The sequence below is a fragment of the Chrysochloris asiatica genome, unplaced genomic scaffold (genome assembly GCF_000296735.1).
Source record: "Chrysochloris asiatica unplaced genomic scaffold, ChrAsi1.0 scaffold00006, whole genome shotgun sequence".
NCBI classification, from domain to species: domain Eukaryota; kingdom Metazoa; phylum Chordata; class Mammalia; order Afrosoricida; family Chrysochloridae; genus Chrysochloris; species Chrysochloris asiatica.
Genome location: NW_006408524.1, coordinates 13,737,782 through 13,755,820, shown reverse-complemented (window position 1 = coordinate 13,755,820; position 18,039 = coordinate 13,737,782). Strand labels below are relative to the sequence as shown.

The 18,039-nt window shown below is 40.9% G+C and overlaps 1 protein-coding gene across 3 annotated transcripts in view; it reads left to right on the top strand.

Moving 5' to 3' along the window:
* The first annotated feature begins 8,064 nt into the window (after positions 1 to 8,064).
* ANLN (anillin, actin binding protein) overlaps positions 8,065 to 18,039 on the top strand; it is a 55,472-nt gene continuing 45,497 nt past the window's right edge. For all 3 annotated transcript variants that reach the window (XM_006832131.1, XM_006832130.1, XM_006832129.1), the window contains exon 1: positions 8,065 to 8,304. In XM_006832131.1, the coding sequence (XP_006832194.1) occupies positions 8,287 to 8,304 (18 nt within the window). In that variant the 5' untranslated portion in view covers positions 8,065 to 8,286. The remainder of the gene's footprint in view (positions 8,305 to 18,039) is intronic.

Sequence of the window (18,039 nt, the reverse complement as noted above, 5' to 3'; positions counted from 1 at the left end):
TTCAGAATCGACTTGATAGCACTTAATAACAACAAAACAAGACTGTAGCTTGAAAAGCCTCACTTATTGACATGGTTAGGTTCCAAAGGCCAGGTCATTATGTGAAAACTGGTGTTATATAAAAACAGATAACTCTATCATTACATAACAAATTGCATGATTACATAACAGCCAAACCACTGAAATCATGGCCCAGCCAACCTGACAGCCAGCCTTAACCCTAACGGGCAGTGTGACTCTCACCTCGCACCTCTGTTTGTTACTGCCAGCTGTACGGTGTTAATGCACATAACAGAGCAAATTTTTTTCTTGTGGTAAACGTGAAAAGTTGGATAACAAGCTAGTAAGTGAGGAGTGAGTATACTAAGGAATTCACGGCTCCACAAAGTACATAAAAATTCTTTCTCTTTATGAAAGGATCTATTGTGATCCTGATAGAGTTTCTTTGACACTTTTGTTAGCCACTTGAGAAAATAAAAGTGAGATTAAAAATATAGGACTTTAAGAATAATCGATTGAGCAAATAGAGATATGCTTGTAGTCCCATTGGTCTGTGGAAACAATACAGTGTATTCTCAAAACATAGTTTTTGCACTTTCTCTCTGGAATTGAAAGCACTTTCACTGTTTGATTAAATTAGGAAATTTTAAGTCTTTATGATGGTTGGGGAGATGCAGTGATTCTATAGGATAAGCACTGGACTGCTAACCACAAGGCTGATGGTTTGAGTTCATTATCTGCACTGCGAGAAAAAGATGAAGCTTTCTGCTCCTGCAAAGATTTATAGCCTTGTTGCTATGAGTCAGAACCGATTTGACAGTACTTAACAACAACATATGATATTAACAAACATTACTGTTGAAGAGATTTTAATCAATACATCAGCTAATTTCAGTAACATGTACATAATATTCTGATGATTCTTATTCCTTTATTATAATAAATGCGCAAAACGAAGTGGGCCTTCAGCTGGATAACCTGAATTAGAGAATTTGAGCTTAATCCTTCTTGCTACTACTGCCTTACGTGTAGATCTTAGCCATTTTTCTCCCTGTAAAAATAGGACTAATTATTACATCATTGTTTTCTTTTTGTGAATACAGTCTTTACCACTTTTCATTCACTGCTCTTGTTGTTACGTGCTGTTGAGTTGGTTCTGATTCATAGCAACCCTCTATAGGAGCTGGTGGGTTTGAACTGCCAACCTTGTGGTTTGCAGTCGAATGCTTATCCTACAGCATGTTTACTTCTCCTACAGGTTTCTGCCTTATCCAGTTTCTAGCTTTCACAGGTTTTACTGCAGTTAAAGACATTAACATAAAAAGCTTCTATACATCTAAGACACCATGACGTGAAGACAAGCTGCAAACTAGGAAAATATATTTATATAACCTAAAAGTCAACAAAGATTTATTTTCCTAGAAAATAGTAAACAGATAAACCAAGCCTACAAATCAGTAAGAAAAACACAAATACTGCATCAAAAAGTAGACAAAGGATATAAAGTTGAAATTCACATAAAAGTAAGCCGGACAAATGGACACATGATAAAAAGTTCTACTTCACTAGTAAGAAGAGAAATGGTCATCATAATGAGATACCTTTGTACATAAACAAGAGAGGCAAAGCTATGAAGTGCCTGCCATGCTCATATGCTGCTGACTGGAGTAGACATATTCATAACATTCCGAGAACAATTGATTTTCAACATCTGGTAATAATACTGAAATATGTATTTTAAATGATCCACCAATTTCTAAGTATATTACTCTAGAGAAAGTTTTGTATGTATATGTAAAAGGAGATACGGGAAGCACAGTGGCTTTGTACGATAAGCATTGGACTGCGAACCATGAGGTAGGCAGTTCAAGCCCCCTAGTGCTTTGCAAAAGAAAGATGAAGTTTTCTGATGCAAAGAATCCCAGCCTTGGAAATTCTATAGCAGGGCCAAGCAATTTGGATATTTATAATATCACTTAATATAAATTTATGCTACTATGAACAAAGCTTCTAGATTTATAGACTTTCAAGTCCGGCCTGCAGTTGGTTGCCTTGGCAGGGCCAGACTACATGATTCTGTGGCCTTATATGGCGCTCAGTTTGGGCGGTTCCCATCCCTGCTATACAGGGTCCCTATGAATTGGAACTGACTCAACTGCACTAAACAACCAATAACAACAACAAAAATACACAGTATTCATTGGACCACGGAATCTTGGAAACAAATTGAGAACAAGCCAAATGTTCATCAATAGGAGAATGGATCGATAATTTAAAGTTTATTCATATAACAGTAAAAATGAATGAAATGTAGCTAGACTTACAAGATGAATCTTACAAATATTCAGCAAAAAAAGCAAGCTAAATAAAAGACAAGTTGCAGAAAGATACATAAAGTGAAAATAAAACTTATATAGATCATATTGTTTGTGGAGGTTTCTGTTGTTAGGTGCTGTGTGTCATTGCCAATTCATCATGACCTTATGCACAACAGAACGAAATATCGGTCCTGCACCAACCTCACAATTGTTGCTACGTCTGAGCCTATTACTGCTGCTACTGTACCAATCCATCTCACTGCGGGTCTTCCTGTTTTTCACTGACCCTCCACTTTACCAAGCATGATGTCCTTCTCTAGGGACTGGTACCTCCTGATAATATGTCCAAAGTATGAGAGATCAAGTCTGGCTATCCTGTCTTCTAAGGCACATTCTGGCTGTACTTCTTCCAACACAGATTAATTTGTTCTTCTGGCAGTCCTTGGTATTTTCAATATTCTTCTCCAACACCATAACTCAAATGCATCTATCTATCTATCTATCTATCTATCTATCTATCTATCTATCTATCTATCTATCTATCTATCTATCTATCATCTATCTATATTTGTAGATATGTAAAATGCTATATTTTACATATATTGTATATATGTTATATATTACCCATATATTATAGAATTACCTTTAGTATATAATGTTTTGTATATACACAGACAGATGATGATAGATAGATAGAAATGTAGGACAGATAGATACATATGTAATAAGAGTATACAAACATCATGGGACTAATAAGCGTCAAAACCAGGAAAGCTTGCAGGAAGGTGATTGAGCTCAAGGATTGAGCTCAAGGTGATTGAGCTCAACAACAATTTGTTGTTGTTGTTGTTGTCATGTGCCGTTGAGTCAGTTCCGACCCATAGTGACCCTGTATGGGGTTTCCAATGAGTAGCTGGTGAGCTTGAACCATGACCTTGCAGTTCAAACGACTTTGCAGTCTGACGCATTAGCCCACAGCGCCACACCAGGACATATAGGAGGCTTCAATTTTACATATATGTAATGTTGTATTTTATAAGAACTAGGTGGTAGTTATGGTTATGTAATTTATTAATCCTCTACTTTATTTTTTTTAAACAGAAGTATTTCATAACACATTTTTAAAAGGAGAAGATAGTTCTAAGTTATAAATTGGAGGATGAAGCACCAGGGGCTAAGACTGGAAGCCAGGACACATAGAGGAGGCAATTGTAGTGCCCTGGGAGAGTGGACTCCTGGTGTGGCACTGCACACGAGGTTGGCGGTTCAAACCCACCAGCTGCTCCTTGGAAGCCCTCTACAGGGTCACTATGACTCGGAACTGACATCGCAGCACTGAACAAAAACAAGGAGAGTGGAGTTGAGGATCTAGCACAATTACTGGCACAGAATATGTGTTTAACGGATATTGACTAATCTAAAGGTGGTTAGAACACACCTAGTAGTACAGCAAAAGAAATGCCTGGCTATCGGCTCCCATTAACATGGTTGTTGTGTGCCATCCAGTCGATTCTAACACATACTGACCCTACTCGATAGAGTAAAACCTGCCCCATAGGGTTTCTTATGCTATAATTTTTTCAGGAGCAGATTGCCATATTTTTTCTTCCATGGAGCTAAAAGTGGATTTGAACTGCCCACTTTTCTGTTAGCAGTTGAGCACTTAACAGTGGTGCCACCAGGGCTCCTATCTATTAAGATTTGTTGTTATTAAGTGCCATCAAGTCAGTTCAGACTCATAGCAACCTTGTAAAGGGTCTCAGGGAATCCTGGTATGGCACTGTCGGATAAGCACTGGACTGATAATTGCAAGGTTGGCAGTTCAAACCCACAAGCTACTCCTTGGAAACCCTATATAGGGTGACTATGAGTTAGAACCAACTCAAGGGCATTTAACAATAGGGTTTCAGAGGTGGCAGTTGTTGTTGTTAAGTGCCATCGAGTCATTTTCTGACTCAGAACAACCCTGTGTAGGATTTCTGAGGAGTGCCTGGTGAGTTTGAACTGTCTACCTTGCAGTTCAAAACGACCTTGGGGTCTAGTGCTTCTCCTATGGTGCCACACCAGGACCCCAGGTTTCAGAGGAGTGGCTGGAGAATCGATGGGGCAGTTCTACTCTGTAACATATGGAATCGCCATGAGTCAACAGCAATTTTATTGTGGTGGTCGCTAATATTATACTATGCTGCTGCATGCTATCATGTTGGCTTCGACTCAGAGTGACCCTTTATCGGGTTTCCAACCCTGTCAGTCTTTACAGGAGCAGAAAGCCTCATCTTTTTCCTGCAGAACTGCTGGTAGATTCAAACTGCTGACCTTGTGGTTAGCAGCCTTACCCATAACCCATCATGCTTCCAGGGCTCCTTATGATTCTAAGGGTAAAAACCAAAGACATAGGGGGATGGTGAGGAAAGATGAACTAAATATTCTGAGTGGCTATGTTGCATTGCTGGAGTCCTGGTGTAGGGCTTTGTATTAATGTGCTGGACTACATACAATGTTGGTTTGAACCACAAGGTCAGCAGTTCAAGCTCACCAGCTGCTCCTTGGAAACCCTATATAGGGTTGCTCTGAGTCGGAAAATGACTCAACAGTATTTAACAACAACAAAATATTGCACTGTTTTATTTATCTTTTAGTCTTGACTAGAACACTGTGAGGTAGTTATTTTAAGGAAATTAAGGCTTACAGAAGCAAAAGCCTGTAGGCACAACGGCTACATAAGTTCCTAATGACTCATTTTCCAATGTTATTTAACACACCTGTCTTGTCTTGAACTTAAAAAAAAATTCAAGCACTGTATATTCTGCTGGGTATATCCTCAACAGCAAAATGAAATATATAAAAAAAGCACCTTTGATATATAAAATAGCAAATTTTGAATTAAATATTAATAATTCTACACATCTACTTGTGCAGTGCTTACTGTTTATCACAAAATACTTTGAAATCTTTCAATTTTTCATCTGACCCTAACAGGTAAAGCAGGGCAGAGGAATAGTCCTGTTTTATAAATGTTGTGTGCCATAGAGTCGGTTCAGACTCATTAGCAACATGTATAAGGTTTCAAAGACCAATTGGTGGGATTGAACTGCCAACCTTCCGGTAATCAGTCTAGTGCTTGTTCTACAGGGCCACAACAAGTAAACTAAAATTCAAAATTGTCAAATCAGAGATTCTTAACCTGGTGTCTTGGAACTTCATGAGATCCTCTGTTACGTACTTTATGTTTGAATGGGCATTTTTATATGGAGAATTTCAGTTTCAGTCCATGACTACTCAAAAAGTTAAAAAGCAGTGAGTTTAATGATTTGCCTACAGCTTCCCCATGGTCCTGGTAAAGCCAGAACCCAAATTAAATTCTTCCTACCCACACCTAGAGAACTCATTTCTTTACAACCTGTGATCCGTAGTTTTCTGTGTCAATTTGACAATGTTGTTGTGTTGTGTCGTATCAATTCATACAGACTATAGGATAGAACAGATACACCCCACAGAATTTCCTAATCTATAAGCTTTATGGAAGCAGATTGTCTTGCCTTTTCTCCTTGAGGAGAAGCTGTTGGATTGGAACAGTCAACCTTTCTGTTAGTAGCTAAGTGCTTACCCATTGTATCACCAGGGCTCCTAGGCTATGCTATAACACCCAGTTTCTTAATCAAACACTAATCTAGGTGTTGTGGAGGTACTTTGTAGTTGTGGTGAATATCTCCAATACATTGAATTTAAGTAAAGGAAATTTTCCTCAATCGTGTGGGTGTGGCTCATCCAATCAGTTGAAAGGCTATAAGAACAAAACCAAAGTTTCCCCTCAAAAGAGGAATTTGTGCCTTAAGACTATATAATAACTCCTTTCTAAGAGTCCAATCCTGTTAGTCTGCATTTATTCCTCCATATAAATCACTTCTGCTTGGGTCAACTATCAACACTCATGGAAGCAGCAGTCAAGAAATCAAATGACGTATTGCATTAGGCAAATCTGCTGCACAAGACCTTTTTAAAGTGTTGAAGAGCAAAGATGTCAGCTTGAAGACTAAGGTGCACCTGACCCAAGCCATGGTATTTTGAATCACCTCATATGCATGAGAAAGCTGGACAGTGAATAGGGAAGACCATAGAAGAATTGATGCTTTTGAGTTATGGTGTTGGAGGAAAATATTGAAAGTACATGGGTTGCCAAAAGAACCAATAGATGTGTGTTGGAAGAAGTGCAGCCAGAATGCTCCTTGGAGGCCAAGATGGCCAAACTTCGTCTCTCATATTTGGGACATATTGTCAGGAGGGACCAGTCGTTGGAGAAGGATATCATGTTTGGTAAGGTGGAGGGTCAGAGAAAAAGAGGAAGACCTCCAGTGGCAGCATCAATGGGCTCAAGCTTAGCAACAATAGTGAGGTTGGCCCTGGACCGGGCAGGGTTTCCTTCTGCTGTGCAGAAGGTTGCTATGAGTCCATACCGTCTCGATGGCACCTAACAACAACATAAATCAATCTACCTACCTACCTACCTCCATCCTATTGATTCTTTTTCTCTGGAGAACCCTGAATGATACACACCTAGAACATCAAAATTCAAGTTAAATGTATTGTTGGTGACATATTTCTTGTACTGCTGTCTGCTAATATGAAAAAGCTATTAAAAATACTGAAACATCTTACTTTGGAGTAGTTTTTGGTTTGTGCAGCTGTTGGACAGTTATCCTGTAATCTACATGGGTGTTACTTTTCCAATGAACATGTCAAGAACTGTTGTCATTACAAGCTCTAGCACAGACTTGCCAAACAAGAAATTAATCTGGTGCAGCAACTATGGAATTGCTTGGTAAAGAGAAGGGCAGAGAAAAAGAGGTAGACCCCTCTTTTTCAACAGGGTGGATTGGCACAGTGGCAGCAGCAATGGGCTCAAGCATAGATATGATTGTGAGGTTGGCAGAGGACCGGGCAGTGTTTCGTGCTGTTGTGCATAGGGTCTTTATGAGTCTGTACCAACTCGACAGCACCTAACAACCATAATAACTATGTAATATGCATTTACAATTCTCAAATTCAGAAAGAATGCTCATAAAGCAGTTTGGTCTAGTAGTAGTAAAGGGAACTTGAATTCAGCAAGGGATTTTCATTTCTCCTGGACCGGTTACTTAAATCTCTCAGAGTTGCCTTTCTCTCAACTATAAAAGGAAGGATTAAACTAGAAGGCGTTTCTGACGCTGTCAACAGTTGGGCTGCATTTAAAATGGAAAGCATGACAGGATTTTGGGTGGTCACTCTTCACATACAGTCTATTATTAGCCTGATTTTCCCGAAAGGACCCCAGAGTTCAAGGTGGGTATAAGTGGGTCATTAACTCCAAGTGTCCAAGGACCCCCCACACCTGCATCTCAGGGAGGACCAGCCTGCATTCCAGTCTTGAGATGTCGGGAATAGGTGTGATGCGCAGGGAACTATGGTAGGCTAGAGTCAGCGAAACTTCAACCAGTGCTCTCAATCCCATATTTAGGAATGAAGGAAGGCGGGAACGCCCAAGTACTGAGAGTGCCAAGAGACCGGTTTAAACACTGTTGTGTGATCACTGGGGGTGGGGCTTCGGGCCCGGGGGCCGCGGGTGCGGGGACCGGAGGTTGGAGTGCAGGGAGGGTCCAGCCATCCGCCCTACCCGGCGGCCCGGGCGTAGCTGCCAAGGAGAAAGCTAGGCCGCAGACCACGTGATCGAGCGCCGAGGCGGAGAGGTACAACCCGCCTGCCCCTATCCAGGGCGCATGCGCAAAGTTCCGGGCGCTGAAATTCAAATTTGAACGGCTGCAGGAGGCAGTCTGACACTGGAAGCCGAGAAGAAGGGGTTGGGAGAGTTCTCTCGCCCCGAACTCCTTGTTTTTTCCAGCAAACACAAAGAACCGCGACTCACATCTTTTCTTTTTCTGAATTTGAACCACCATCTCCGTCGCCTCTTAGTCGACACGTAGCACCTGGGGCTATGGACCCGTTTACGGAGGTGAGTCAATTTGCGGGCACAGCTTAACATGACCCCTCTCGGCCGCCACCTTTCCTTTCCTCCTGTCAATTTCGGGGACCACCGGGCAGGCAGTGCGTGCGGGCGCGTGCGCAGTGTACATGTGTGGTGTCGGCGTTTGTGGGGTCGGGTAATCCCAGGCAGTGGGCGCGGACCTGAGTGGGAAAGCGGCGAGGGCTGGGTTTGGAGCGTGTGCGCCCCGTGTCATCTGCGATTTGTTGTTGTTCCTGTCTTGTAGAGGAAGCTCTGGGAAGAAAAATTTTAAGTCTTTCCTAAAAAGCGGCAGTCAAAACACTCTTGTCATCCCAGTTACTGTATTGTCGCGGAGAGCGAACCTGTGGCCTGACTGAACTCGTTCTAATGGGAGTAAAAGTGGAATAGTTTGTAGGGTGGAGTCGGGTGCCGGAATGACTCAGGGCAGTGTGTTCAACTGCCGCCTGGAATGAATGGGATGTGATTTGCGGATTTCTGTGTCCGGCAGAGGAGCTGTGCTTTTATGGATGGTGTTAGCAAAATGACACCCAAACGTAAAAATAAGCAGGTGCTTGAAACCATTGCAGCCTTTCCATTCCATTCCATTCCATTCCATTCCAACTAACTGTAGAAGAATGTTCATACCCGGGATTATTTAATAAAAATGAAAACAGTACAAATAAAAATTAATTAGCCTGCAATTTAGGAAACCAGAGTAAAGAAATGAATCTTTTCCTATGTTTATGGGGCGTATTATCACAGCGGAGTCCTGGTGTTGCTACGGGCTAATGCTCTGGGCTGCAAGGTTGGCAGTTCAAACTCACCAGCCGCTCCTCTGAAAACCCTATATGGGGTCGTTATGGGTCGGAACCGACTCAACAGCACTTAACAATAGCAGCATTACTCAGCAATACGCAACTCATCTTTTGTTGTTTTATTTTGGAAATTGAATTACACAGCCATTGTGTGATTAGTTCTCTAGTTTTAACTCTGTGTTGAAATGTACTTGGGCGGAACCAGGAATTTCGGGTTGAGAATTGTCAGCTCCCCTTTATTCCAGAACAGTTCCTCATTCTTTAGGTTGTTATGCAAGTTTCAAACTGCTATTTTTTTTGTCTAGTTTCAAAATTCAAGAACAAATGCTTTGGATAGTAGTTATTTTGGTGGGGGGGGGGCGTGGCAGGGTGTTTTGTGATATTAAAGTCTCAGCAGTTAGAATTTACTAGTCTGTTTAAAATTCGCAATTATTTAGGGAAAAACAAACCAATTTGTTCACCTTGAAGATTGTATCAGACAAATCCAGAATATATTTTTGTATAGCTTTAAAGACTAGGGTTGGTCATGCACTTTTATTGAAGTTAAAAAAGTATAATTCAGAATAGGGTTTCTTAAAACATTTGAATTCTGAATAATCTTTTTATTCTCCCAAGTGATTGACAGGAACAATGTATTTTGAGAATTGGTTGAAAATTGTGCGTCATTTTTCTTGAAAATGTCATTTTGAAGCTAATACAAATCTCAGTTGAATGAAATGTATCCTGTTTAGATCATTTTAGACTTTGCTTAGGAATATGTATGGTTTATACAGGAAAAGTACTGGGCTGCGAACCACAAAGTCGGTTTGAGTCCACCAAATTGCTCTATGAGAGAATGGTGAGGCTCTCTGCTCCTGCAAAGATTTTCAAAGTCTCAGAAACCCTTTGCATCAGAATTGACTGAAAGACACTTACAAACAACATAGAACGTAACAGATTGATTACAGTTAGGATAAACAGCTTTGATATCTTTCCCTTAATTGGAAATGACTAAGCTATTGAGTTAGTAGTCCTGGTGTGGAGCTGTGGGTTAATGTGTCAGACTGCAAGGTTAATTTGAACTGCAAGATAGGCGGTTCAAGCTCACCAGCTGCTCCTTGGAAACCGGATTCAAGGGTCGCTATGAGTCAGAATCGACTCGACGGCACTTAACAACAACAGTAAATTAGGTTTTTAGGAGCCCTGGTGTGGTGGTGGTGTTAAGTGCCACACCAGGACTCCCCATGGTGTGGTGTGGTGTGGTGTGGTGTGGTGCGGTGCTGTGGGTTAATTACGCTAGACTGCAAAGTCGCTTTGAACCACAAAATTGGCCGTTCAAACTCATCAGTCGCTCCTTAGAAAACCTATACAGGGTTGTGTTATGAGTCAGAACCGACTCAATGGCACTTAACAACATTAGGTTCTTAAGGAGCCTGGTGGTGCTGTGGGTTAGTCATTGGGCTGCTGACCAAAAGTTCTGGGAGCCTTTACCTGGAAGAAAGATGAGGCAGTCTGCTCCCATAAAGGTTTACGGCTTTAGAAACCCCATAGAGGCAGTTCCACTGTGTCTTGTAGTGTTGCTATGAGTTGGAGTCAACTCCATGCCAATGAATTTGGGTATTAGGTACCTGACGCTAGTGTCGATCAAATGAACTTCTGCTTTGTTCCTTTTATTGCTTGATATTCTACTTATATCCATTGTCTAAAAGCATGCAGGCTTTTTCCTACGTATGAATTTTTGCATCATGATCTTAGTGGCAAAAGTGTGTAGTATAATCCTATCATTCTACAACTAGTTACTAAGCTAAATGGCAAATAGCAATTCAGGTTTTTTTTTTCCTCTGTGGGGTCAGTGCAAAATGACTTTCTAAGTCAGAATCCTAGAACAGAAAGTGATTTGAGGCACTGTTTTACCATTGTCTCAAAGGTGATTCATAACCAGTGTCCATTTATAAGGATGAGAGAGTATTCATTACATCAGTGCCATGGTATTAGGTCTTAATTCTCTTGCCTAAGCTGGTTGAGAAAGGCTGCAACCATCCTAAACATGTGAACATCAGCCTCCATGACCCTGGGACCAGCAGAACTAGATAGTGCCTGGCTACTATTACCAACTTGTGTGAAAGGAATCACTTTAGAAGGTCCTGGATAGAGTGGGAGTAACATGTGGAACAAAACTCAAAATCATTTGGTAGTGGTAGCCAGGCACATTCTAATTGTCACAAAAGTAGGGACACCATACAATTTCATGCATAAAAACTTTGGTACTTATCATAAAAAATAAGGACTCTTTAAAAGCCATAATCATAATGCCATAACAGTGACTCTTTAATATCACCAACTATTCTGGCAATATTCCTCAAATGTCTCATATGCTTTAGCAGTTGATTTGTTTGAATCAGGATCCATGAGGCAGTAGTTTTCTGTGTTCTTTGTGAACCAACCAGAGATAGAGAAAAGAATCCATCTCCTGTTGATTCATACATTACAGTTTTGCTTAGTGCCTAAGGCAGGCATCTATTATGATGATCAGCTGATAGCATTGAAAAACTTTTGTTGATAGGAATTTAATTCTGTTAACAAATTCTCAGAAAGAGCAATTGGATTTCGCCTGGAAACAGTTTATAGAACAGTGAGTAAGAGTACTGGCCCAGGAGTCTGGGTCCCTGTCCTGCTGCGCCCCTTTTGGTTTGTGTAACCTACATTGTGAAGAACGGGATTCTGGAATGCTTCATTGTGCTCTTGAGGAACCTGACCAAGAGGCAGTTGTTCGAATAGAACAAGGGGATACTGAATGGTTTAAAATTGGGAAAGGTGTGTGTCAGGTTGCATTCTTTCACTTACTGTCCGTATGCTGAGCAAATAATCCAAAAACCTGGATATATGAGGAAGAATGTCGCATCAGGATTAGAGGAAGGCTCATTAACAATCTTCAATATGCAGGTGATACAATCTTGCATGCTGGAAGCAAAGAGAATTTAAAATACTTACTGATGAAGATTAAGGACTGCAGTCTTCAGTATGGATTGCACCTCAATGTAAAGAAAAGAAACTCCTTCCCCGCCCCCACAAAAATCCTCACAACTGGACCAATAAATAACACAATGGGGGAAAAGGTTTAAGTTGTCAAAGACTTCATTTTGCTTACATCCATAATCAACACTCATGCAAGGAGCAGCAAAGAAATCAAACGATGTATTGTTGTTGTTAAGTGCTGTTGAGTTGGTTCCAAACCATAGTGACCCTATAAAGGGTTTCCAAGGAGCAGCTGGTGAGATTGAACTGCCAACCTTGCAGTTCAAATGGCTTTGCAGTCTGGTGCATTAACCCACAGCGCCACACCAGGACTCCAAACAATGTATTGCATTAGGCATATCTGCTGCATAAGACCTCTTTAAAGTGTTCAAGAGCAATGATAACAGTTTGAGGATTAAGGTGTGTCTGACCAAGCCATGGTATTTTCAGTAGCCACATGCATGTGAAAGTTAGACAAGGAACTTTTAATAAGAAAGAGGAATTGATACATTTGAGTTATGGTATCGGAGAAGAATATTGAAAGTACCATGGACTACCAGAAGAACAAACAAATCTGTGTTGAAAGAAGTGCAGTCAGAATGCTCCTGAGAAGCCAGATTGGGAAACCTAGAGCTAGGTGTTCCAAGTCGTAAGTAGTTTTTATACAATAGCCTTAAAAGAGAAAAACTATAATTAAAATACTTTGTAAAGCATCTTTTATTGAAATACCTCAAATCCTTCTGTATGTACAGGCTGGGTATAAATAAATAAGCACAAACATACTGCTACTATTTTGAATGAATTTTCTCATGTTTTCCAAAATGAAAGTCTGAATTGGCCCGGCAAAGAGAGCTGCTAGGGCTGGCATATTAAAAATAGCAACAAGTTGATTTGTCCTGAGTATACTATATATTACAAATCTTGCTGCTAACCTCAAGGGCGGCAGTTCAAACTGCTTGTGGTTCTGTGAGAGAAAGATGAAACATTTTGCTCCCATAAAGATTTACAGCCTCGGGAACCCTGTGCAGGGTCACTATGAGTCGGAACCAACTTCACGGTGCTTAACAACAACAACAACATACTGTATTTAGGAGTCCTGCTATGGTGCTGTAGGATATGCACTGGACTGCTAACCTCAACATCAGCGGTTTAAACCCACCACCTGCTCCTCGGAAAGCCTATACAGGGTCACTGTGAGTTGGAACTGACTAGATGACACTTTAACAATGACAGCATACTGTATTTAATAAAGTATTAGTAATACCATTGGAGGCCTGGTGTGGCACTGTGGGGTAATGGGCCAGACTTCAAAGCCCTTTGAACTGCAATGTTGCAGGTTTAAGCTCACCAGCTGCTCCTTGGAAACCCTGTACAGGGTTGCTATGGGTTGAAATCGACTCGATGACACTTAAAAACAATACCAGAAGGCTTCAAAAAGTTCGTGGGAAAAATTGCATTATGTTTTAATTACATTTTTCCTTGAAATTTTTGAAGCTTCCACATACTCCTAGAAACATTTGTCAGCAATGATTTGTGGGGGTGGCCGAAGTTGTTCAGGGACTACAACCTTGAGTTCATTCTCCAGTTATATTAGTTATTTCAGTGCTTTCTTATGCCTCTGTTCAGCACAGTCCAGTTGGTTTCTGATTATTAGGAAGGACTACTTAAGTGTTCATTGAACTGTTGAGTATATATACTTTACGTAACACCTTTTCTTTCAAATTAGGAATGTTTGTTGTTGTCTAGTGCCTTTATAGGGTTTCTGAGGAGTGGCTAGTGGGTTTGAACTGCTGATCTCGCTGTTCAAACAGACCTTGCAGTCCAGTGTTTATCTTATGGTGTCACACCAGGACTTTTAGGGCTTATTATCTTTATTTTACAGGTTAAGGAATTTTGGGGGTTTATATAAGGAGTCGGGCTGCGAACCTCAAGATCGGGAGTTTGAAACTACCAGCGGTTCTGTGGGAGAAAGATGAGGCGTTCTGCTGCTGTAAAGATTTACAGCCTTGGAAACCCTGTACAGGGCCAGTATGGGTTGGAATCGACTCCACAGCACTTAACAACAACAACATATACTATATATTTTTTAAATCATGGGAATATTTGAGTCTAATATAAGCACTATAGAATCCTGGTATGGCACCATAAGGTAAGCACTGGACTGCTACCCACCCTCCGCTTCTTGGAAACTTTATACAGGGTCACTTAGTTGAACTGACTCAGTGGCACTTAATAACAATATAAACAGTAGAACACTTCTGTATGTTTGAATGGCAAAACCACATTCTTTTGTTGTGACCCATTGCTCATAGTAACTGAAGATACAGTGACTCACAAGTATTTGGACTAGAATGGAATGTGGGGCTATCCATGAATGAATAGACTCATAATTGGACTACTTTGTACATGAGAGTGCTAGATATTATAAAGGGGTAAGTTATCAGACACACATGAGTATGTGTAGCACATCTGATTGAGTTTGTGTTAAAATTTCACTTAAGGCAGACTTACTCAGCAGGTGAACACCTTGTGTGCTGGTTAGGATTTGGTGAATAAACCGCTTTCAGTGGTATAGCATTTAAATTTAGTGTCACCTCTTTCAATGAACCTTAAATTAGACATCATTTCTAAGGAGAGTAGAGAATTGTTTGAAATTTAGATCATGCTTCTTTTGCATACCCAGAAGTATTTTTTGAAAAGCTGTTATATTTTAATTAAGCCATTAAAAAGCAGGTCAAATAGAGTGTAATTCCTCAGTGTAACAAAAAAAATACATTGCTGTAGTTTTGACTCCAATTCATAGTGATCCTTAGGACAGAGTAGAACTGCCCCCTAGGGCTCCAGGGAGTCCTGGTGTGGCACTGTAGGATGACTAGTGGACTGCTTACCACAGGTTCAGAGGTTCAAACCCACCAGCAGCTCCTCGGAAACTATACATGCTCTGTGAGTTGAAACTGACTTGACAGTACAGCACATAATGATAACAAGTTTTACACCATCAGCCTGCCACATCTTTCTCCTGCAGAGCGGCTGGTGGGTTCGAACTGATGATTTTACAATTGCTGCTGAGCACTTGGGCACTACGCCACCAAAGCTCCTTAGCCAGCAAAAAAAGGCTATATCTCTGTTTGCAAGGGACTCTACTACTACGCAGTCACCTGCATGCCTCTGTTAGCTGTGTACATTTGAAAGAGAATGAATTACAGGCCTTTTGTTTGTGTTAAGTAGTCCTTGGTGGCACAGTGATTAAAGGTCAGCTCCTGGAACCCACAAGCTACTCTATGAGAGAAAGATGCCATCACCTGCTTCTGTAAGGCTTGCTAAGTCGGTTCCTGCTAACAGTGACTCTCTGCAGGGTTGCTGAGATTGTAAGTCTCTGCAGGAGCAGAAAGTTTCATCTTAGCCACCATGAGTAGGGTTTCTGAGGAACACTGGATGGGTTTCAGCTTATCCTACAGCGCCATAACAGTGCTCCTAATAAACATAAGATTAGTCATTTTTGTTTTTCTCCTAAGAAGTGCTTTATATTTTCACAAGACTAATGGATCAGTTATTTATTGTTCTTTACAGCGTAGTGGTTACGAATCGGGCTGTGAACCTTAAGGTCAGCAGTTTGAAACTACCAGCCGCTCCGCGGGAGAAAGATGAGGCTTTCTACTCCCATAAGGATTTACACCCTCGGAAACCCTGTACAGGGTCGCTATGGGTCGGAACCGACTCGATGGCACTTAACAACAACAACAACCGCCATCCCACATCTTGTTGTTGTTAGGTGCCATTGAGTCAGTGCTGACTCATATACTTTCACAATTAAAAAAGAAAAGAAATTAATACAACGATAAGGAAGACCGTAGAAGAATTGATGCTTTTGAGTTATGGTGTTAGAGGAGAATATTGAAAGTACCATGGTCTGCCAAAATAACCAACCAATCTGTGCTGGAAGAAGTGCAGCCAGAGTGCTCCTTGGAGGCCAGGATGACCAAACTTCATCTCTCATAATTCAGACATATTGTCAGGAGGGACCAGTCATTAGAGAAGGATGTCATGTTTGGTAAGGTGGAGGGTCAGAGAAAAAGAGGAAGACCCCCAGCAAGATGGATTGGCAAAGTGGCAACACCAATGGGCTCAAGCATGGCAACAGTAATGAGATTGGCCCAGGAGCTGGGGCAGTGTTTCGTTTGGCTGTGCATAGGATCACTATGAGTCTGTACCATCTCCATGGCACCTAACAATAACAACAACTGTGAATGGTGGAGTCCTGGTGTGGCGCTGTAGGATAACTACTCCACTGCAAGGTTGGTTGCAACTGCAAAGTTGGAGGTTCAAACTGACCAGCCACTCCTCAGAAACCCTATACAGGCCACCGTAAGTCAGGACCGACTTTAAGGCACATAACAACAGCAACATTGTGAATGGTATTGTTTTCTTGGTTTCCTTTTTGGAGTTCTACTTGCTAATGTCGAGGAATCCAACTGATTTTTATATGCTGATCTTGGACTCTACCATTTTGCTGAACCCTTTTATTATTTCCAGTAACTTTCCTGTGGAATCTCTGGGATTTTTATGGATAAGATCATGTCATCTGCAAATAGGGTCAGTTTTACTTCTTCCTTACCAGTATGTTAAGTGTCATACAGGGTTACTATGAGGGAGAGACTGGTGAGCTTTATTCACTGACCTTGTGGTTCCGAGCGACTTTGCAGTCCAGTACAATAACCTGCAGCGCCACACAAGGACTCCTAACCAATTTGTGGTAGTGGTTATGTGCCGTGGAGTCGGATCTGACTCATAGTGACCCTGTACAGGGTTTCTGAGGCTGTCAATCTTGACGGAAGCAGAAAGCCTCATCTTTCTCCCGCGGAACAGCTGGTAGTTTCAAACTGCTGACCTTGTGGCTCGTGGCTCCATTCATAACCACTACGCTACCAGAGCTCCTTCGTAACCAATTTGCATGTCCTTTATTTTTCTTTCTTGCATTATTGCTCTGACTGGGACTTTCAGTGTAATAGTGATGATGGACATGGTTTTTCGTTCCCATTCTTAATAAAAGGTGAATGGGCAATGCTTCAGTTTCTCTCTGTTGAGAATAATGTTAGCTGTTGGTTTTGCATATATGCTCTTAATCAGGTTGCGGAATATCCCTTCTATTCCTATTGGTTGAGAGTTTTTATCAGGAAAAGTTGTTGAATTTTATCAAATACTTTTTCTGCATGATTGAGTTGGTCATGTGATTCTTTTCCTTTGGTTTATTTATGTGGTGAATTACATTGATTGATTTTTCTAATGTGGTGCCACCCTTGCATCCTGGTATGAATCTCATTTATTCATGATATTGATATACTGTTATATATTCTTGGTTAGAATTTTGTTGAGAAATTTTGCTTATACTCATGAGATTTATTGGCCTATAATTTGTGTGTATGTGTGTGACATCTTGACTTGACTTTGGTGTCAGAATTTGCTGGCTTTATAAAACAAATTAAGGACTCTGGTAGCATAGTGGTTACAAGTCAGGCTGCTAACCTCAAGGTCAGCAGTGAAAACAACCATCTGTTCGGTGGGAGAAAGATGAGGCTTTCTGCTTCCATTAAGATTTGCAACCTCAGAAACCCTTTGCAGGGTCACTAAGAGTCAGAACTGAGTCTTTGGCACCGAACCACCACCACAACCCCCATAGAATGAAATGGGGAGTCTTCCTTCCTTTTCTATGCACAGGAATAGGGAATAATATAGTAGAATTGGTGTTAACTCTTTGAGTATTTGTTAGAACTCTCCAGTGGAGTCGTCTTGGCTTGGGTTTTTCTTTTGTTGTTAGGATTTTTTTGTTTTTAAATATGGCATCTTCGGTTTATTTTCTTATGAGTCTATTTTTTGACTGTAATTGTATTAGTTAGGTAAATAGAAGTTTGTCCATTTTAAGTTTTCAAATTTGTTG